This window comes from Lutra lutra, chromosome 10 (genome assembly GCF_902655055.1).
Source record: "Lutra lutra chromosome 10, mLutLut1.2, whole genome shotgun sequence".
Lineage (NCBI taxonomy): Eukaryota > Metazoa > Chordata > Mammalia > Carnivora > Mustelidae > Lutra > Lutra lutra.
Window position 1 is genome coordinate 16,469,292 of NC_062287.1, and position 23,043 is coordinate 16,492,334.

General features: G+C 49.1%; 1 protein-coding gene across 2 annotated transcripts in view; it reads left to right on the forward strand.

The window, feature by feature from the left end:
* Nucleotides 1-23,043, forward strand: part of GRIK4 (glutamate ionotropic receptor kainate type subunit 4) — a 422,274-nt gene that overhangs the window by 120,495 nt on the left and 278,736 nt on the right. For both annotated transcript variants that reach the window (XM_047693414.1, XM_047693415.1), the window contains exon 3: nt 11,554-11,685. In XM_047693414.1, the coding sequence (XP_047549370.1) occupies nt 11,604-11,685 (82 nt within the window). In that variant the 5' untranslated portion in view covers nt 11,554-11,603. The remainder of the gene's footprint in view (nt 1-11,553; nt 11,686-23,043) is intronic.

A 23,043-nucleotide genomic window follows, 5' to 3' on the forward strand; every position in this document is an offset into this window, starting at 1 on the left:
TCCATGACCCCAAGACCAAAAGTTACATGCTCTGCTAACTGAGCCAGCAAGATGCCTGAGCCAATGCCTTTTGGATGTCATCTGTTCATTGATTCATTTGGCCAATATTAATAGAGCACCTACTATGTGCCAAGTAACATGCTAGGTATTTGTCACTGTCCCTCCCATCACCGCCGATGGTTCTGAGGGCAGACAGCCTTCTCGTAGCTGGCTGGTGCCATGAGGAAGAATGTTCCAGGTGTGGTGGCAGCATATGGGGAAGAGATCACAGAAAGCCTCAGAGGGGAGATACTGCAGTGAGCCTGTAGAAAACTGTCCCCAGGCCATCAGGGGTCAAGATCACATCCCACATGGAAGCTCTCATACAGGTGGCATATTGGGAAAATCAGGGCTCAGGTTCTGCTGGAACCTGAGGTGCAATGGGCTGGGGGGCAAGGACAGGTGAGCAGGATCCAGCTCGTGAAGGGTTTGCCTGTGGGACTGAAGAGTTTGCCCTTGATCCTGGAGGCAGGACAGAGTCAGCGGAGACTGGGCTGGGGTGTGTCGTTATCATGTTTGCATTTTAGTAAGAATCCCCGCCACACAGCTGAATGGAGAACCACCCTGGGAGGGAAGGAAAGACCCAAGGGAGGGAGGCCAGGAAGGCTGCTCTGACCAGAGTCCAGGTCATTGCTGAGAGACATCTGGATGGGGGTGGCGTGAGGGTGGCAGTCCATGGGGATGCAGAGACAGTCATGGGCTTTAGGAGGCAGAGCTGTCGGGACGGGGTGATTGATCAGAATGGGGTGTGGGGTAGGAGCCATCTTGGGCAACTCTCAACTTTCTGCTTGGGTGACAAGTGGGGTGTGGTGCCGCCTAAGAGGACGGAGGGGAGAGAAGAAGCAGCGGATGGGTGTGAGGGGTAGGGGGAGAGGTTACCCTTTGCCTAGGACGCAGTGTGTCTGAGGTGCTCAGAATTGCGGGAGGCAGCTGCATTATGCCAGGGCCCTGGGCGTGAGAGGAAGCCACACCATGCAGGTGGCAAGGGGCCACAGGAGGAGGGTTAGTGGGCAGGGGACCTTGGTGCTATATCTTCAGGATCGTTTCTTTTTCCTCCCTAAATTATTCAGATACTTTTAGTTGATAAAGGCTGCCCTCTTTGGTTCTAAGGCCAGATTCATCTAAACATTAAAATGAAAATAAGACCTCAGATTTCTTTGTGCTTTTTTTTTTATTTTAATTTTTTTATTTTTTTCAGCATAACAGTATTCATTATTTTTGCACCACACCCAGTGCTCCATGCAATCCGTGCCCTCTACAATACCCACCACCTGGTGCCCCCAACCTCCCACCCCCCACCCCTTCAAAATTCTCAGATCGTTTTTCAGAGTCCATAGTCTCTAATGGTTCACCTCCCCTTCCAATTTCCCTCAACTCCCTTCTCCTCTCCATCTCCCCTTGTCCTCCATGCTATTTGTTATGCTCCACAAATAAGTGAAACCATATGATAATTGACTCTCTCTGCTTGACTTATTTCACTCAGCATAATCTCTTCCAGTCCCGTCCATATTGCTACAAAACTTGGGGATTCATCCTTTCTTTCTTTCTTTCTTTTTTTTTTTTTTACAGCGTTATAAACATATATTTTTATCCCCAGGGGTACAGGTCTGCGAATCGCCAGGTTTACACACTTCACAACACTCACCATAGCACATACCCTCCCCAATATCCATAACCCCACCCCCTCTCCCAACCCCCTCCCCCCATCAACCCTCAGTTTGTTTTGTGAGATTAAGAGTCACTTATGGTTTGTCTCCCTCCCAATCCCATCTTGTTTCATTTACTCTTCTCCTACCCCCTCGACCCCCCATGTTGCATCTCCTCTCCCTCATATCAGGGAGATCATATGATAGTTGTCTTTCTCCGATTGACTTATTTCGCTAAGCATGATACCCTCTAGTTCCATCCACGTTGTCGCAAATGGCAAGATTTCATTTCTTTTGATGGCTGCATAGTATTCCATTGTGTATATATACCACATCTTCTTTATCCATTCGTCTGTAGATGGACATCTAGGTTCTTTCCATAGTTTGGCTATTGTAGACATTGCTGCTATAAACATTCGGGTGCATGTGCCCCTTCGGATCACTATGTTTGTATCTTTAGGGTAAATACCCAGCAGTGCAATTGCAGGGTCATAGGGTAGTTCTATTTTCAACATTTTGAGGAACCTCCATGCTGTTTTCCAGAGTGGTTGCACCAGCTTGCATTCCCACCAACAGTGTAGGAGGGTTCCCCTTTCTCCGCATCCTCGCCAGCATCTGTCATTTCCTGACTTGTTAATTTTAGCCATTCTGACTGGTGTGAGGTGATATCTCATGGTGGTTTTGATTTGTATTTCCCTGATGCCGAGTGATATGGAGCACTTTTTCATGTGTCTGTTGGCCATCTGGATGTCTTCTTTGCAGAAATGTCTGTTCATGTCCTCTGCCCATTTCTTGATTGGATTATTTGTTCTTTGGGTGTTGAGTTTGCTAAGTTCTTTATAGATTTTGGACACTAGCCCTTTATCTGATATGTCATTTGCAAATATCTTCTCCCATTCTGTCAGTTGTCTTTTGGTTTTGTTCACTGTTTCCTTTGCTGTGCAAAAGCTTTTGATCTTGATAAAATCCCAAAAGTTCATTTTTGCCCTTGCTTCCCTTGCCTTTGGTGATGTTCCTAGGAAGATGTTGCTGCGGCTGACGTCGAAGAGGTTGCTGCCTGTGTTCTCCTTGAGGATTTTGATGGATTCCTTTCTCACATTGAGATCCTTCATCCATTTTGAGTCTATTTTCGTGTGTGGTGTAAGGAAATGATCCAATTTCATTTTTCTGCATGTGGCTGTCCAATTTTCCCAACACCATTTATTGAAGAGGCTGTCTTTGTTCCATTGGACATTCTTTCCTGCTTTGTCGAAGATGAGTTGACCATAGAGTTGAGGGTCCATTTCTGGGCTCTCTATTCTGTTCCATTGATCTATGTGTCTGTTTTTGTGCCAGTACCATGCTGTCTTGATGATGACAGCTTTGTAATAGAGCTTGAAGTCCGGAATTGTGATGCCACCAACTTTGGCTTTCTTTTTCAATATTCCTTTGGCTATTCGAGGTCTTTTCTGGTTCCATATAAATTTTAGGATTATTTGTTCCATTTCTTTGAAAAAAATGGATGGTACTTTGATAGGAATTGCATTAAATGTGTAGATTGCTTTAGGTAGCATAGACATTTTCACAATATTTATTCTTCCAATCCAGGAGCATGGAACATTTTTCCATTTCTTTGTGTCTTCCTCAATTTCTTTCATGAGTACTTTATAGTTTTCTGGGTATAGATTCTTAGTCTCTTTGGTTAGGTTTATTCCTAGGTATCTTATAGTTTTGGGCGCAATTGTAAATGGGATGGACTCCTTAATTTCTCTTTCTTCTGTCTTGTTGTTGGTGTAGAGAAATGCAACTGATTTCTGTGCATTGATTTTATATCCTGACACTTGACTGAATTCCTGTACAAGTTCTAGCAGTTTTGGAGTGGAGTCTTTTGGGTTTTCCACATATAGTATCATATCATCTGCAAAGAGTGATAGTTTGACTTCTTCTTTGCCGATTTGGATGCCTTTAATTTCCTTTTGTTGTCTGATTGCTGAGGCTAGGACTTCTAGTACTATGTTGAATAGCAGTGGTGATAACGGACATCCCTGCCGTGTTCCTGACCTTAGCGGAAAAGCTTTCAGTTTTTCTCCATTGAGAATGATATTTGCGGTGGGTTTTTCATAGATGGCTTTGATAATATTGAGGTATGTGCCGTCTATCCCTACACTTTGAAGAGTTTTGATCAGGAAGGGATGCTGTACTTTGTCAAATGCTTTTTCAGCATCTATGGAGAGTATCATATGGTTCTTGTTCTTTCTTTTATTAATGTGTTGTATCACATTGATTGATTTGCGGATGTTGAACCAGCCTTGCAGCCCTGGAATAAATCCCACTTGGTCGTGGTGAATAATCCTTTTAATGTACTGTTGAATCCTATTGGCTAGTATTTTGGCGAGAATTTTTGCATCTGTGTTCATCAAGGATATTGGTCTGTAGTTCTCTTTTTTGTTGGGATCCTTGTCTGGTTTTGGGATCAAGGTGATGCTGGCCTCATAAAATGAGTTTGGAAGTTTTCCTTCTATTGCTATTTTTTGGAACAGTTTCAGGAGAATAGGAATTAGTTCTTCTTTAAATGTTTGGTAGAATTCCCCCGGGAAGCCGTCTGGCCCTGGGCTTTTGTTTGTTTGGAGATTTTTGATTACTGTTTCAATCTCCTTACTGGTTATGGGTCTGTTGAGGCTTTCTATTTCTTCCTGGTTCAGTTGTGGTAGTTTATATGTCTCTAGGAAAGCATCCATTTCTTCCAGATTTTCAAATTTGTTGGCGTAGAGTTGCTCATAGTATGTTCTTATAATTGTCTGTATTTCTTTGGTGTTCGTTGTGATCTCTCCTCTTTCATTCATGATTTTATTTATTTGGGTCCTCTCTCTTTTCTTTTTGATAAGTCTGGCCAGGGGTTTATCAATCTTATTAATTCTTTCAAAGAACCAGCTCCTAGTTTCGTTGATTTGTTCTATTGTTTTTTTGGTTTCTATTTCATTGATTTCTGCTCTGATCTTTATGATTTCTCTTCTCCTGCTAGGTTTAGGGTTTCTTTCTTGTTCTTTCTCCAGCTCCTTTAGGTGTAGGGTTAGGTTGTGTACCCGAGACCTTTCTTGTTTCTTGAGAAAGGCTTGTACCGCTATATATTTTCCTCTCAGGACTGCCTTTGTTGTGTCCCACAGATTCTGAAACGTTGTGTTTTCATTATCATTTGTTTCCATAAATTTTTTCAATTCTTCTTTGATTTCCTGGTTGACCCATTCATTCTTTAGAAGGATGCTGTTTAGTCTCCATGTATTTGGGTTCTTTCCAAATTTCCTCTTGTTATTGAGTTCTAGCTTTAGAGCATTGTGGTCTGAAAATATGCAGGGAATGATCCCAATCTTTTGATACCGGTTGAGACTTGATTTAGGACCAAGAATGTGATCTATTCTGGAGAATGTTCCATGTGCACTAGAGAAGAATGTGTATTCTGTTGCTTTGGGATGAAATGTTCTGAATATATCTGTGATGTCCATCTGGTCCAGTGTGTCATTTAAGGCCTTGATTTCCTTGTTGATCTTTTGCTTGGATGATCTGTCCATTTCAGTGAGGGGAGTGTTAAAATCCCCTACTATTATTGTATTCTTGTCGATGTGTTTCTTTGATTTTGTTATTAATTGGTTTATATAGTTGGCTGCTCCCACGTTAGGGGCATAGATATTTAAAATTGTTAGATCTTCTTGTTGGACAGTTCCTTTGAGTATGATATAGTGTCCCTCCTCATCTCTTATTATAATCTTTGCTTAAAATCTAATTGATCTGATATAAGGATTGCCACTCCTGCTTTCTTCTGATGTCCATTAGCATGGTAAATTCTTTTCCACCCCCTCACTTTAAACCTGGAGGTGTCTTCGGGTGTAAGATGAGTTTCTTGTAGGCAACATATAGATGGTTTTTGTTTTTTGATCCATTCTGATACCCTGTGTCTTTTGATTGGGGCATTTAGCCCATTAACATTCAGGGTAAGTATTGAGAGATATGAATTTAGTGCCATTGTATTGCCTGTAAGGTGACTGTTATTGTATATTGTCTCTGTTTCTTTCTGATCTACTACTTTGAGGGTCTCTCTTTGCTTAGAGGACCCCTTTCAATATTTCCTGTAGAGCTGGTTTGGTATTTGCAAATTCTTTCAGTTTTTGTTTGTCCTGGAAGCTTTTAATCTCTCCGTCTATTTTCAATGATAGCCTAGCTGGATATAGTATTCTTGGCTGCATGTTTTTCTCATTTAGTACTCTGAATATATCATGCCAGCTCTTTCTGGCCTGCCAGGTCTCTGTGGATAAGTCTGCTGCCAATCTAATATTTTTACCATTGTACGTTACAGACTTCTTTTCCCGGGCTGCTTTCAGGATCTTTTCTTTGTCACTAAGACTTGTCAATTTTACTATTAGGTGACGGGGTGTAGACCTATTCTTATTGATTTTGAGGGGGGTTCTCTGAACCTCCTGGATTTTGATGCTTGTTCCCTTTGCCATATTGGGGAAATTCTCTCCAATAATTCTCTCCAATATACCTTCTGCTCCCCTCTCCGTTTCCTCTTCTTCTGGAATCCCAATTATTCTAATGTTGTTTCGTCTTATGGTGTCACTTATCTCTCGAATTCTCCCCTTGTGGTCCAGTAGCTGTTTGTCCCTCTTTTGCTCAGCTTCTTTATTCTCTGTCATTTGGTCTTCTATATCGCTAATTCTTTCTTCTGCCTCATTTATCCTAGCAGTGAGAGCCTCCATTTTTGATTGCACCTCATTAATAGCTTTTTTGATTTCAACTTGGTTAGATTTTAGTTCTTTTATTTCTCCAGAAAGGGCTTTTATATCTCCCGAGAGGGTTGCTTTAATATCTTCCATGCCTTTTTCAAGCCCGGCTAGAACCTTGAGAATCATCATTCTGAACTCTATATCTGACATATTACCAATGTCTGTATTGATTAGGTCCCTAGCCTTTGGTATTGCCTCTTGTTCTTTTTTTTGTTGTGAATTTTTCCGCCTTGTCATTTTGTCCAGATAAGAGTTTATGAAGGAGCAAGTAAAATACTAAAAGGGTGGCAACAACCCCAGGAAAATATGCTTTAGCCAAATCAGAAGAGATCCTGAATTGTGAGGGGGGAGAAAGGGGTAAAAAGGGGTTCAGAAAGAAAGAAAAAAAAACTATTAAAAAAAAGAAAGCCGATAAAGAAAAAATATAAAAAGAGGAAAAAATATATATATATTAGATAAACTATTTAAAAAACGTTAAAAAAAGAAAACGGTAAAAGTTAAAAAAAATTTAGCAGAAGAAGAGAAAAAGAAAAAAAAATTGAAAAAGAAAAAAAAAATTAACTGCAAGGCTAAAAAATCATGGGGAGAAAGCCATGAGTTCCGTGCTTTGCTTTCTTCTCCTCTGGAATTCCGCCGTTCTCCTTGGTAGGTGAACTTGGTCCTGGCTGGGTTTCCCGTAGATCTTCTGGGGGAGGGGCCCGTTGTAGTGATTCTCAAGCGTCTTTGCCCCAGGCGGAGTTGCACCGCCCTTACCCGGGGCCGCGCTGAGTCATCCGCTCGGGTTTGCTTTCGGGAGCTTTTGTTCCCTGAGCGCTTTCCGTAGAGTCTGGAGGATGGGAATGAAGATGGCGGCCTCCCGGTCTCCGGCCCGGAGGAGCCGAGAGCCCGGGGCCCCACTCCTCAGTGCGCCCTCAGAGAACAGCGCCAAACGACTCCCGTCACCCTGGCCTCCGGCCGCGCTCTGAGCTGACCGAGCCTGCGACCGGTTCAAGGCAACCCTGAGCTGAGAGTCACTCTTCGGCTCTGTCTCTGCAGCCGGCTTCCCCGTTCTAATACCGGTAAGCTCTGCGACACTGAGACACCCCCGATCCTTCTGCGACCCTGCGGGAGCTGAGGCCGCGCTGACCCCGCCTGGGCTTCCAGTTAAGCCTCTGGAGCGATGTCCCTCAGCGGAACAGACTTTTAAAAGTCCTGATTTTGCTCAGTTGCTCCGCCGCTCGCCGGGAGCCGGCCCCTCCCCCCGCGGTCTATCTTCCCGTCGCTTTGGATTCACTTCTCCGCCAGTCCTACCTTGAAGAAAGTGGTTGATTTTCTGTTTCTGGAATTGCTGTTCTTCTTCTCTTCAATCCCCCATTGGATTTGTAGGTGTTTGCAATCTTTAGATAAGCTATTTAGCTGATCTCCCGCTACCCGAAGTAGTCTCAGCCTGCTACTTCTCCGCCATCTTGACTCCTCCTCCTTCTTTGTGCTTTTTGATGAAGAATCTGCAAGCTTCCTCGCTTATTCTTATGTACAAACAGTAAAGCTATACAAGAAAGGCCAGTGGAGTCAGACACCTGGCTCTCTGGGGCTTTGCCTCCTGATGGCTGCGTGACCTTGAGCTAGGCCCTTCCCCTTTCTTGGACTCCGCTTGCTTGATGTGATTGAGATTGTCCTGTGGATTAAAGCAGAAAGAGACAGTGGAAAGAATTCTGCAAACCAACGAGCCTTACAATCATGAACCACCATGGTTCTTTTGATTCCTGTAAGGTTTGAGAAGAGATTATTTCTCATCTCTGTGTCCCAGATCATACAGTCGAGGCCCCAGAGCAGCCCAGGACCTCCGTCCTTGCTGTCCTTATGTGCGGTCTCCAGAGTCAGCTAGGCTTCACGGCCACGAACGACGGGAGGCAGGCCTGCACGGAAGGAGTGTAGTTGTGTCATCAAAGAGAATTTACACAGGCTAATCTGACACCTCTTTAGCAGTTTGAATAATAATTACTGAGTGGCGTGTTGATCGGGCAATGGAAGGCATTTGACATAAATGATCATAGTTAGTATTGCTTTTATACAGCCTAACCAGATTTTTACAGTTTTCTCCTCTTTGACAGCCGATTCATTTATCCATTCAACACACATTTATTGAGGCTGTAATATATGCCAGGCCCTGTTCTGGGCCCCAAGGAGACAGACGAACAAGATTTCTGCTCCTTGCCTCACTCCCTTTGTTTGAGCTTGCATTCCAGTGGGGAGACCGTCACTGGACAATCAACTTTATCCATAGCGAGTAAGAATGTCAGGCTTCCCTTGAGACTGTGTGTGCTGTAATTCTGTCCTTACATCAACATCCATGAATGATAGGACGGAGATTCTGGGCCTGATTTGCCAACAGCAGAGTTGCCTTTGTCTTAGTCCTTTACCTTTCTTTCTTTCTTTCCTTCTTTCTTTCTTTTTTTTTTTAAAGATTTTATTTATTTATTTGACAGAGATCACAAGTAGGCAGAGAGGCAGGTAGAGAGAGGAAGGGAAGCAGGGTCCCTGCTGAGCAGAGAGCCCGATGTGGGGCTCGATTCCAGGACCCTGGGATCATGACCTGAGCTGAAGGCAGAGGCTTAACCCACTGAGCCACCCAGGCGCCCCAGTCCTTTACCTTTCTTTAATTCTGACTCCCAATAGCAGGTGATTGCTTGAGCCCTTCTATTTATCGAACAAGTTCGTCCTGCACACCTGTTGTGTATAAGTAGACTGGGGAATCAACAGCAGGCCGGCACCTGTCCTTGACCTTAAGCCCACACTGGTTCCATGTGTGGGCACATGGCAATGTGAGAAATAAAATAAATAGAAATATTTTATTTCTCCCAGCAATGGGAGAAAATGCTGTAAGAATCACCATAGGCTGTCACAGCAACTCATAGAGGGGCTCTGGATTCTGGCAAATGGCAGGGGTCGGGGAGAGGAGCATCAGGCAGAGGGAACCAGGGGTGTACAGGGAGCTGCCTGGTGCTGGGTGTGGCTGGAACATCAAGTGTGTGATGCTTAAACAAAGACTTATGGAAGTGTGCAACACACACATACATACACACACACACACACAGAAAAGTGAATATAATCCTAAGTATACAGCTCAGGGAGTTTTCACAAACTGAACACACTTGCTGGGAAGGGGGCCTTGGTGCTGTATCTTCAGGATCGTACCTAGAGTAAGCAACAGGACATTGCCAGCACTCCCAGAAGACCCCACATGCCCCTTCCTGTTACCCCAAGTGTACCCACCAGCAAGGCTTCTAATAGTTTTTTATGCTACATTTCTTAAAAAGAATTTATTTTATTTGAGAGAGAGCACGAGTGAGCAGGAACAGGGGGAAGGGGGAGAGGGAGAAGGAGAAGCAGATTCCCTGCCTCAGAGTGCCTGATGAGGGGCTTGATCTCAGGTCATGACCTGAGCCAAAGGCAGACAGTTAACCGACCGAGCCACCTAAGCACCCCAGTTTTTTATACTTTTTATAGAAAGAATCATGTTGTATGTATGCATGTATGCTTCTGTTCCTAGTTTCTTTTGGTCCAATTATGTTCATGAGATTCATCCTGAATCTCGACACGTGGTTGTTGATGATTAATTTTCATTTCAATGGAACATTCTGTTGTGTGGATACACACTATTTCTCTGTTCTGCCGCTGGACAGCTGGGTAGTTTCCAGTTTGGGGAAGTGCAAAGTGCTGCTATGAACATTCTAATACATCTCTAAGACATCTGAGCACATACATTCTGTTGGAGATAGGCTTATTGTGGGGTTACAGGGTCCCTATGGTACCAGTAAAGCTCTGGGTTCCGGGAGCATAAAGCTGTTTTTCAAATCTGTTCTATCAACTTACACTTGCCTTGACACCATACGAGAGTTCCAGTTGCTCCATATCCTTGTCAACATTTGATACTGTCTTTTTAAAAAAGTCATTCTGGTGGGTGTTTAGTGGTTTCTTACTATGGTTTGAAGTTGCATTTTTTGATGCCCAGGGATGCTGAGACCCTCTTCCAACGTTTATAGGCTTTTGGATGCAGTTATTAGTGGACTGTCTGTTCTAGTCTTTGCCCATTTTTCTGTTGGATTGTCTGGATTGGGTGGGGGAAGGAATAATTTTAATACTACTTTCCTAATCAATGGTGACCAGGGGCTAGCATATCCAGGTGCTTACTAGCTCTGCCTTGACCCCACTGATGGTGTATGGCTGGCAGGCTGCAGACTCTGTTCTCAGGGTGTTGGTGGTCTCAGGGAGGGGACAGTACCCATGCTGTCTCAGGGGAGGCAGTCCCCTCCAAGGCTCTGTTTTGACATCAGGCCCATTGGCCCCAGGAGGAATGGAGATTGGTGGAGAAAGTGTGGGGAGGGGGGTCATTTCCAGCAGGTAGCAGGAGCAGATGCGGAAACCAGCTGATGACCTGGTTTGTGTGCTTCTACCCTCTGTTTTTGCTGAGAATGGACCTCTCGATCTGGGCTGGGGAGGGACTGATGGTGTGTAGTTCATCCTTTAGGCCAGGCCTGAGCGCAGCTGCTTTTCCCCTGTTATCTCCGTCTGTGGTTCGGCTCTCCCACATGAGAGATGCCAGGCTAGTTTTACCTGCGAGGAAACTGAGCTGAGGGGTCCAGAACAGTCCTCCTGAAGGCCACCTCGCTAGCACGTGGAGGATCAGGACTTGAACCCAGGCCCTTCCCCACGCTGCTCCCCAGTGAGCATAGCAGGGCATACAGCATGTCTCCAGGGCAATGGCATAGTCTCGCCACCCCTTCCTCTTTGGCTCACTCATGGCTCTTGTTTCTTAAGAACAGACGAGGGTTTTCATTCCAGTTAGAGATTTCAGAACCGTGGAGTGCTTTACATTATTCGGTCAGAGTTATTCCCCCAAACCCCCAGCTGGATCAGGGGGGCTGGGGTTAGAACATGAGCCTTCTGTGGGCCTGGCCTTGGTAGCAAGGACCAAGGAGCTGGCCTGGAGCTGGCCTGGAGGTTTCCCTGCCAGTGGTTCTGCAGGGGATGGCGAGCCCTCCCCACGGGGCAGCTTTGGTGGCAGGGCTGGGTGGGTCGCTACCTGGCAGGGACGTCAGACTCACCTGCTCCCTCCCGCCGCTCTCCCGCAGAGTTATGTCATGCCCAGACCAGCAGAGGGCTCCATGAGGATTTATAGAAGATGCCCCGCCTCTCGGCGCCTTTGGTGCTGCTTCCCGCGTGGCTAGTGATGGTCGCCTGCAGCCCGCACTCCTTGAGAATTGGTAAGTGGGGCAGTCCAGCTCTGGGGGATGCCCCCGCCCGGAGCCCGGGTGTTCGTGGGGGACATCTCGTGCGTTGTGCCCTCCCTGAGTTTTCAGCGGGGCTAGCGGTGGGGGTGGGCCGGGCTCACAGCTCCGATCCTGCCGGCGGTCAGTCTGTCCGGCCCCCTTGTGGGGAGAACAGAGACGCGGAGTCCCTGTTACGGTTTGTGGCGGACTCGGCCTGGCACATGAAGGGTGAAGCAGGAGGGTGGGAATGGATGTGGGGATTTTAAATCCAGGATTAGGGAAGAGATCACCTCTCCTGGTCTCTGATCAATCCAAGAAGGCTTCCTGGAGAGTGTGCCTCAGATCTAGTAAGGGAGAGCTCTCGGGGGCCCTGGCCGGCTGCTTGGCAGGGCCCTTGACATGGTGTGTGGGTTCTCCCTGGTTCTAGAGAGGGACGCAAGGCCGCTGCAGTGGCCCACATTCTCTCCCTGGCCTTGCTGCTGGGGGGACGCCCACTCTAGGGGCAGGCAGGCTGTGCTGCTCCCTGCCCCAGCAGCAGCCCTGGTCCCGGAGCAAGGCCTTTCTCCCCTGGGAATGCAGGAGTGCCTGGAAAGCCAGGTGCCTCTTCTTCCCCACGACAGTGTGAGCCTCATTCCCTACAGGCTTGGGCACTGCTAATGTGGGTCATATGGAAACAGCCCCGACGGCAGGGACAAGGAGAGTTTATGCCAGTGTGCACTGTGCGGTTGGGCCGTCTGATGGCCCAGGACTGATGTGGGCTGTCATGGATTGGGGGAATTGTGTGTATATGGGGGACGGGGTCACTGTGGACAGGTGGGTTGGGGTACAGCAGTGAGAAGCCCAGGCGGATGGGCTGTTGGTTGTAAGAAGGCTGAATTAACATCAGGAGCCCTGGGGCAAGGTGAGACAAGAGCCCCAGCAGGACTCAAACCTAGGTAGCTTCTGCAGATAAGTACCCATGTGATGCGCCTCTTCCCAGACTGGGGTGGGGAGTGAGGCAAGTGGATACTGCCAACAAGGCAGGATCCTAGATCCTAGACCTGAACTTAAAAGTGTTAGAGGCTGATTAAGAAGGAAGGTATCTTGACGCTGAGTCCTAGGAGATTGGCTTTTAAGCTGCTTGCAACCAGGACTGGTCCAGAGTCCTAGAGGTTGGCCTGCTGGTGGTGGGCAGGAGGCCCCGGGTGGGCAGAGGCAGGCCAGAAGCCGCGACCCTGGCTAGGCCCACACCGTTGGCCAGAAGCCAAGCTGCAGGTCTCGGGGCTGCCCTGTGTGGACTCTTGGGCCCACTTCTCCATGCATATGCAACAGTGGCTGATTGGAATCAGAAATGCAGACAGGTGACTTCGTTCTTCCCTTCACCCTGCCCTCAGCTCACCACTCTGCATGCTTTAAGGCAAGGAATTAAAAACAAAATCTTCCCTCCCTCTCCCCATTCGTTTTTACCGAACTTCAAAACCTAATTTAATTCTGCTTAGGAGCAATGCAAAACGGTTCGTATCCTTAAGATGCCTAATTTATAAGATGCCTACAGTTATTCAGCGTTTGCTGCGAGGTTTTCTCCCCCTCTAAATGAGCAGATAAAGCGGTAACCCATCAATTTCCATTTGTCGCTAATGGGAAGCGGAAAGGGATTGAGCCAGAAAAGGCAGCACCTCAAGGCCTTGGCTCTCCTGACACTGGTTCTCCAGGAGGGGAGCAGAGAGTGGAGCTGACAGATCCCTCTCTTGGCTGTGACGCTGACAGTGGAGGGCTTCAAAGGGACCCCTCCTGCTCCCGCACCCACTCCTGGAGCTTTGCTTGTCCAGTGCTGTCAAGACGCTGTTGGCCCTCTGTTTTGGTTCACGCCAGGCCACTTTCAGCCCATCTCCAGCCAGGCGCCCTGCTGGCTGGCAAGGTCAAACCGGGCCTCCTCTCTCACAGAGGCCAGGAAGCAGAGTGAAGCCAACAGAGGGACAGAAAAGAAAGGCAAAACCAAAAGCCGCAATGCCGGGACCCATTTCCCCCGTCTCCTTGGTTATCCTGGGAGCCAGGAGGTTTTTCAAGTCTCCTGAACCTAATGAACAGAAAGGTGCTAATTACTGTGGGCTCCAGAGGGGATCTGGAGTGAGGCGGGGAGGGGAAGAGAAGTAGGTCAAGAAAACAAGTAGCTAAGCCTGGCAGCAAGGCAGCCTTGAGCACAATGGGCCGGACCGACGCTGGTGGGGCTGGCGTCTCCCGTGGCCCCCAGAGGCACACGGGAAAGGGAGGGGTGCGGTTCCCCTCGCCCCTTTCCAGGGGTCACTTCTCCCTGCATTTGGTGCTTTCCAGGGTTCCTTCCAAACCCCTCAGCCTCAGGAGAGATAGCGGGGAGAGCGAGGCTGCAGAAAGGATGAGGAATCCCAGAGATGAATTGTCCCGCCTGCTCTGTCCTCAGCCCTGCTCCTCTGCCGGTGACAATATGGATGTTTGCAAAGAGGCGGCCGAACCCATTCCGCTGCCCGGGCACTGCTGTTTTTCATTCAAGTGAGGTGCAGGGCGGGAGATCCAGCCAAATTGTCTATTACGGTGCCCAGTGTTTACCCCCCGAATGAGGTTTTGGGTAAGAGAAAGGGATTTTATTTATGACCGTGAGGCTGCCCACATAAATTCCCCAAACTCTCACACATATGTCAGCCCCCTTCAGTCATCCGTCTTCTGAAAATGTCTTTTGATTTTGCTTCTGTCCCTCTGGGTCCTCTGAGTGATGACTGTGGGAGACACAAGTTAATAAATGCTCAGAAGGGGACCCCACCCCATCTCTCCCGCCCTGTATTACTTGGAGGGACTGTCGTCTTCTCTTAGAGCAATAAAGGATTCTGAAGATCCCATTCTCCAAGCCACTCATTTCACATATGGGGAAGGAGGTCCCAAGGGGGTGTCGCGAGTAGGTGGCCGGGCTGGTGGCAGCCCACGCTAGAGCCACTAGTCATTGACCGCTCTTGCCCTGATCGCTTGGCCACCCACTTGCGGGCTCACCAGCCGCTGGGGAGGAGATTGGCCACCCCTGGTATTGTCTCTGTTGCTTTTCCTCCATCCCGTTCCTGACATTAGCAAATGTTACCTTTGCCCCAAACACATGAAGTACTCAGTATTTGTCAGCTTTCTAGACTGTCTCCTGTTACTCGTTCCCTGGCCCACATTTCAACCCCTCTGAACTACTCACTGTTACCCAAATAGACCAGGAAGCTTTGCTCTGGGCTTTACCCATCTGCCTCCCGTGCAGGGGAGCTGCTCTCCCCATTCTGGCTTCTCTTCCTGGAAAACTGCTTCCACGAGCGTCTGCTTCCTCTTCGCCTCCCCCTCTCCTCTTCCTTCTTAGAAAACTCCTACCACAGCTACCCCTTCTCCCCCTCCCTCTCCTCCTCTTCCTCCCCCATCCCTATCCTCCCAGGCTTAAATAGCTCCCACCGCAAAGTCCTTTCTCATGATCTCCCTGTCCGTCCCGGGGAGAAATCCTCTTTTTCCTGCCGTGTTTCCCATTCCCTGGTACTTAACACCTGTTCCAGCACCTGCTGGGTCGTGCTCTACTTATCACCAGACTCTGAACTCCAAGGACGACTGGCCACTGGACACACTCCACATATGTGAATGGATTGCTCAGATTCAGTGACTGGGGTGTGTGGACGGATCTGCGGCCCCTTGCAAGACCAGGTTCCCCAAGAACACATTCGGTATCTTTGTTTTAACATACAGTCCTTGCGTATGCTTAAAGGGGTAGATTGATTGGAGGAAGGGGAAGAGAAAGGAGAAAAAGGAGAAGGAGAAAATGTGCTGGGTCTTATCTGGAACACATAAGAATGGGCTGAGGCTCTTCATTGGGCTGTAATGCTGACGTTGGCTGTGATAGACCGAGCGAGTCAACTACCCATTCACCAGTGCCCTTGACAGGTGTTTGTTGAGTACTCTGTGCCGAGCACTGAGGACTTGGGGGCCCGGTAATAATCACCAGAGCCCCTCCCACTCAAAAAGGCCTTCCTCTCTTCCAGGCCCCGGGCTTCGTAGTTCACATATATCCGGCAATGTCCATGGCAGAATTAACCACCTGATGTTTAAGATGAAGACATGAAGCCTTGGGGAGTTGAAAGAACTCATAAGGTCATGTAGATACTGAAATTGGAACCTGTCTCCAAAGCTGTCTCTTTCTACTCTGGGCCACCGCAGCTGGTACACCTGGAGACATAAGGGCGGTCCCATTATCAGAACACACATGTAAACGACACCCGTGTTATACCCAGTAAAGGAACTGACAGAGGGAATCTTGGCCTTATGTCCTCTCCAGCTCTCTCTGGATTCTTTTACCTGCAAATCATTTCCCAAGGGCACAGAGAAAGTCCATCTGACCAACGGGGAAACTGAGGCCTGGGGATTTGAGAGGCTTGCTCATGGGACACAGTCCCGACGGGCTTGGGGCGCAGGAGACACATGAGCAGGTTGTGGGAGCAGTTGTGTTTCTCTCTCAAGTTCAGAGTTTCCTGGCTGGTAAAGCAGCAGGGACCTGGATTTATTTGACGCTCTGCCTTACTAGGACACCCAAGCACTTTACAACTACCGTTTTTTACTTGGTTGGTTTCCCCCAGTGAGTTCCAAGTTCTGTACAGAGAACATTAAATATAGAACAGTCAAATGTTATAAAGATGGAGATAATAAGAGAACTGGGGGAGGGAAGAGGGAAGAATTAAAAACACCATTTTTTTCATCCTCTTCTGCTGTGTATTAAATATATCTGACACACTGAGATGCAAATATACCAGCAGAATTCTGTGTCTTGCAAAGAAAGGATTCACCATGGGTTGTTTTTTTTGTTTTTTGTTGTTGTTGTTGTTGTTGTTGTTGTTGTTGTTGTTTTGAGGAGTGGGCTCCCCTCAATAATGTTACCCCATGATGTGATTTATGGAATTTTGATGGGCACGTAACTTTTTATCTCCCTTCCAAATGGAGTCATGCAGGTAGGCAATCCATTGGTCTTTCATATTAGTGACAAATAGAAATTGATGACTTTCTCCTTCATCTGTCATCTAGAGAGGGAATATGGAAAGATTTCTGGGACACCGATCTCTCCCCTGCTGAACACCTTAGGGGATCTGTGTCTGTCTTTATGATGTCTGTACTCCTGGGTCTAACCCAGTGCCTGCCCCAGAGTCGTGCCCACCTAATGTTTGCTAGATGTGTGACCTGATGGCATGGTTTTGAAGGTTGAGCTTGACCAGTCCATTTTTGGATATTTCTCTCCCCAGAAATTGGTCAATGCTCAAAAACACCAAACAGTGTCATTTAATGATAAGTGAACAACATATGTAATTAGAAGAGTAGATATTTTACCGAAAAATCAAGAGATCTATGTGTGTGTGTGTCTGTAAGCATGTGTGCCTGCCCCAGGCTGTCTCTCCTTGCTTCCCACCCAACGCCTGCTGCCACACCTGTAGTCAGGGGGCAGGGAGGCCGGCTGTGTTTAGGTAGGCATCCCGGCCAGGGTGCTGTGTGGAGTCCCTAGGCCCATGATGTCATTTGCCTTCGCCTGCAGCATGCCTCCTTCCAAGAGTGCTATACAGGATGCTTTCACAAAGTCTGAGTTCTCTCTCCACCTTTCCAGAACCCATCAGTGAAGTATGACTTCAGGCCGTAGTCTTTTCTGCTGAGGTGTGAGGATTGAGTTTGTCCGGGTGGGTTTCGTGTTACTGATAAAGAAAACTGGGGGTCCCCATTAGGTGAAGTAAGCCAGCAAAGGGCCCCTCCAGCAATGCCACAGTTCCTGACTTCCAGCCGTCCTGAGAGTTCTGTGCCATGGTTTGTGACGTGTAATGTGTTCTCACACCCGTATTAGTTCAATTTCCCCAACAACCTGCAATGCAGGTGGGAGTGAGCCCATCTAATGGAAGAAGGTCCTGAGGTTCACGGAGTTTGTGACTTGCCCAAGCTTCTCCAAGGGAGAAGAGGAGAGGGCATGTCCCAGGTGGGTTAGCAGAGGAGTTCTGGGGAGCAGAGTTGGGGGACAGCCAAGGTGGTGGGGTCCTGAATAGCCTGTCGGCCGTACGTTCTTGCTCGGTGGGACTGAAAGCCACTGGAGGCCCGTACACCATCACCAAGGCCTCCTGAAATCTGGCTGAGCTAAAGAGAATAGGCAAGTAATGGTAGCAAATGTTGTGTTTTCTTAAACAGATCGTGAATGATCTTTGGGAGAAAGCTGGGAAAGGTCCCAGAAGTAGGGATATCAGAGCCAAGGAATGGGGCTCTTGTTCCATAACTAAAAGTTCTAGAGAATAGAGCTGATTTTCAGATGAGTTTTGGTATGTGGCTGCCTGGGTTCCCTTGGGCTCTCAGTTTGCCCCTCTGCACGTGCCTGAGAGGAGCTGCTGCTCTGGTGGGCGAAGCCCGGCCCGGCAGAGACGCATCTGGTCTGGGAGAACAGCCATGACGGTATCACATCAGACTTTTGAAAACCTGTCTTCAGCTCTGTGAGATGGTTTACAAAAGTCTTGAAATGACTTAGCAAGCTCTGTTTTCTTCCCCCTGTGGTGGTTTCAGGTATGTGTGGGGACGGTGGAAATTAGAGAGAGAAATTGGGCTGAGAAGTCAAAACCTGTCTATCAGGCAGATGGGATGAGCCATTCTGGGGACAGAAGCTCCCACAGCTGGAGGTGGCCACAGGGGTTGGACAAGGATTTCAGCCTCAAAGCCGGGGGTTGGACATGTTACCTCGAAGGCCACTTTGAACCTGGGATTCTGTGGAAGGATACTTTGGTCTGTTCTCATATGTCCATAGGGAGACATTTCATTATCCTTGTGTCCTCATTAACGACCATTAATAAGGGCTTAGAATGGAGGCAGCCATCTGCTTAACCTAAGCCCTGACCCCATCTGGCCCCAGATGCTTGGACAGGGCAGATAAGACAAGATAGCCCTCCTAATTCTTTCTCCTTAGTCAGTGTAGACCTGTTTGCGTGTTTTCCTTCTCCTTGCGGCCACGGGTCGGGGAGCTGGAGAAGCATGGGGGGTTGGTGGGAGCTGCTGAGTGTGTGTGAGCCAAGTGCCCGAGTGCTCGTGAGCCTGAATGGGTGGGATACACATGTGTGTGTCGGCAGAGCCCCCACATCCCGCTCACAGCCTTGCAGCTTGGCTCCAGGAACGACAGCGGTCGCGCTTACTCTCCGGTCTCTGCAGGAGTAGACACACATTCTGTGTCAACTTGATGGGGCCTGGGCCACGGCTGCAGGGGAGCCCTGGGTATCAGGAGGCTGTAGACACCTGTGAGACTGCCCAGGTGTACTGCTGTGTCTCCCTGTGGGTTTCTTTCCATCCAGCTGAGTCATGGCGCCCAGCTGTCATGGTGGCTGGGTTGGTGAGGCCCGTTTAAGCTCACATTAATGAGGAGGGCTGTGGAGAGGGAAGAGAGCCCAGACTGGCGTGGGTGGGAGGGGGGTTAGCTTGCACTTCTGTTGGGATGCCCCAGGAGACCCAGCTGGTCTCGGGAGGCACCACAGCCCTGATGGGGGCGCTCTCACCACAACTCCTGATGGGAGTTGAGATTCTCTCTGTTAGCATGACCCTTCTCAGAGGAGAGGGTCTGAAGTCCATTCTGAAACTCTACCCCAGGGGCAGACATTAGCCACCTCCTCAGCTCCTCTCCCTCCTTTCCTCCCTCCCTCCATGTGTTGGGGTTGAGTGGCCATTTGTGGTGGGCCATGAGAGGGTCCCTCAGTGTCCCCTCCTCCTGGCCCTTTCCACCCAGAGCCTCCCAGATGTCTGTAGCTATTCCAAACTGATGGGTGCGTGGAGGGCAAGAGGAAAAGGGAGGCAGATGTGTTCTGGGTAGCACTGGGGTTGGCTCTGGAAGGCTCTGGCATCGTGTGGTGTTGATGCCAGAGCAAGAACTCTAACCAGGGGGCGCCTGGGTGGCTCAGTGGGTTAAGCCGCTGCCTTCGGCTCAGGTCATGATCCCAGGTCCTGGGTTCAAGCCCCGCATCGGGCTTTCTGCTCAGCAGGGAGCCTGCTTCCTCCTCTCTCTCTGCCTGCCTCTCTGCCTACTTGTGATTTCTCTCTGTCAAATAAATAAATAAAATCTTTAAAAAAAAAAAAAAAAAGAACTCTAACCAGACTGCCTGGGTTTGAATCTGAGCTCCACTCTTTATTCGTTGTATGACCTTGGGCAAGCACTTAATATCTCGATGCTTTAATTTCTTTATCCATAACATGGGATAAGAGCAGTCCCCAGCTCAGGCTTTCACGAGAGTTCAATAATTGACCCCAGAGAAAGTCCCTCGAGCCGCATCAGGTGTGTAGTAAGTGCCGGGACAGTGACAGCTGGGATGACGAAGAGGACTTTGGGGACACCCTGTCTCCGTCGGCAGCTGTCCCCTGCCCGGGCCCCCGCCCTTCTGCACTCCTCCACCAAATGCTATCTTTCCCCTTTTTCTAAAACCTGCTTTAAATTCATCTTTTTCTGGGAGCTGGGGCTCCACACCTGGTTGGGAAACTCTTGTTTCCAGAATTTTCCGGGGGCAAGTCGTGCGCATGCTCATGTGTGCACTGCACTGTGTTCATTGATGAGCACCCACCTCTCCCTTATTTGAATTCCATCTAGCCCATGAGCCTAAGAGCTTTTGAGAGACGCAAGTCTGTCTTCTCCACCCTCGAGGGGCACTTTCCACACTGCGGTGATAGTCCCAGGTCCTGGCTAAGGGATTCGAAGGGTCTCCCATCTTAAAACGTCCCCAGCCTCACATCTTTCTTCAGCTAACATCCCATTTCTCTCCTCCCCTTTACACAGAAACTCTGCAAGAGAATTACTGACTCAAAGCTGTCTGCATTCCCTGTCCTCTCACCCTCTCCGTGGAGCTTCCTCCCGTCAGAACATCATCCCCACCATGATGCCCGCTGGACCGCATCCGGTTGTCTGTCCCGAGGCCTCATCTCACTGGCATTGATGTAGCCTCTCCCTCCCTCTCCCTGGAAACATTTCTTGCTCTTGGCTTCTGGTCACGCTCCATCTTGGTTCTTGCCCTTCTCACCGGCTACTCCCTCTTAGTGTCCTCTGCTGATTCCTCCTCGTCTCCCTGAGCTCTGGATAGGGATGTGCCCCAGGCTCCTATGCTTACACACCTCTCTCCTCACCCACCCCTAGTGATCTCCTTCGGTCTCAGGGCTTTACGTGCTTCTAGCTCGCGTCCTCTCAACTCCAGCCCCGACTTCTCCCGCAACGCCAGACTCCTGCGAGCAGCACCCCCTTTCCCTCTCAAGTACCCTGGCGGGGTGGCAGTGTATCCCAGACTCCGCATTGAGCTGAGGGTCCCTGCCTGTTACCCATCCTTCCCACCCTGACTCCGGAGGGCCCGGCCCCGGGCAGGTCCAGTTCTCCTTCGGGCTCCACAGCAGTAGAGGGAAGAGCACGACTGGGGAATCAACTTTTCTGACTTAGAATGACTCACCATCCCCACGTGGATGTCTGAGAGAAACTCAGACTTGGCATACCCAAAGTCAAGGTTTGGATGTTTACCTCTATGCCTGCCGCTCCTCCTTTCTCCCCCACTCCATACACTGGAATATGCCATCCCCTCTTTTCGGACTTAGATGCCAACCTTTGGAGTCACGCTTCATCCTCTCTTTCTCTGACATCCTGTATCCTTTCCATCAGAAAATTCTCTCCAACTATACCCAGAGCCCAGCCACTTCCTACCAGTTCTCTCTTGCTTTCCTATTCTAAGACTGTATCATCTTGCACTTGGGTTACCACAAAGCCTTTCTCCTGGTTTCTCTGCTTCCTGCTCACCTGGTCACTTTCATTTCTCAAAATGGCAGCAAGAAATGAAATTTATTTCAAAATGTCAGTTGGATCATGTCAGTGCACCTCCCCAAGTGCCTTCTCAGCCCAGAGTCGAAGAAAACAGCCACAGTGTCCCATGGGACTCTTCACGGTCTGCCCCACTGTTGTGTTACTTTTCCAACTCCTCTCTAACCGTGGTGACTCTTGTTCACCCACACCGACGGCGACCCCAGTAATCCCCTGCCTTTTTCTCCGAAGAGGCAAGGACGTGTTCACCTCAGGGCTTTTGCACGTGCTGTGCTCTCTGCCTAACACATGCTCCACCAAGATATCTGCCTGGTCCATGCCGTCACCCCCTGCAGGCCATGCCCTGCCCCACAACGCCCCCCCCCCCACACTTGCTTGCTTGATTTTTTTCCCTAGCGCTTATGGCCACCTGGCAAACCGGTCCTAGTTGTTTCTGCATCCTCCCATCAGGAAAAGCTCTTTCTTTTCTTCCCTACTCTTTCACCAGCACATCAACAGTGCTTGGTGTATAGAAAGTACTTGCTGAATAGCTACCGGACAAATGAATGTTCTGGCCCCAGGGAGGGTCCCAAAGGAGCATCCCATACGCCTGCCATTCAATGGCAGAGACGATGATGGTCTCCCCTGACACAGAAGCGGTTCTGAACAGGTGTTCCTTGCTAGGGACAGAGCAGTAGCCCTGCTGGCTCCCTGTCCTGCGTTCTCCAGTCCCTGCAGCCAACTCCAGGTCTTGGGCCAACCTCAGTCTCATTCTGAGGAAGCCCAAGCCAGCAGTTAATGACTCAGCATCGGAGTGAATCTTGGCTGCTGGTCTTCCTTCGTTCCCTCAGATCCAAACACCTGGCCTTTGACTTCTAATCACCCCCACCTGGGTTGCCGCTGCAGTGCCCAAGATTCTGTCTCGTTGGCAAGTCTGAGACCTCACTCTGGCACTCAGCGGTGCCCAAGCTCCCCCAGGGCTCTACGGTCAGGCCTTGCTTGTCTCCGTCTTCTGAGAGCCGGGGGGGCCTGAATCTGGACCCACCCTCCCAGCTGCGGCCCTGCCACCTGCTTCTGGCTCTTTTCTGCAGCCTCCTTTGCTGGCCAAGGTACCTCTCTGTTGTCTGCCAGCAGATGTTCCCAGTGCTGTACTCCACCTGTGTCACAATCCTGATGGTGGCAGGGACCCCGATCGAACCCATTCCGCTTTGAAGACCGACTGTTGGTCTTTTCTTTCTGTTGAGCCCAAATCTGTGTGTCCGTCTGTGTCTTCCACTTCCTGTCCCAGCCCTGTCTGCGGCTCAGGAGCATTCAGAGTGGGTGTCTGCTCTTCCCAGTGATGGCACCGCTGGGCTCCAAAACACTGTTCACAGTTCCTGGTATCTCCTTTCTTCCAGAGATCCATCATCACTGCCTTCATTCCTTCCTTCTCAGCATCCTGGTCACCCTCCTCCAAATGGGTTTTCTCTTTTCTTCTTTTTCCAGGGTATGCAACCCCCAGATCAGAGGCAGACCCTCCCCTTAACTGCTTCCAATTGAACACAAGTTCCTGCTCCGGCTCCAAGCCC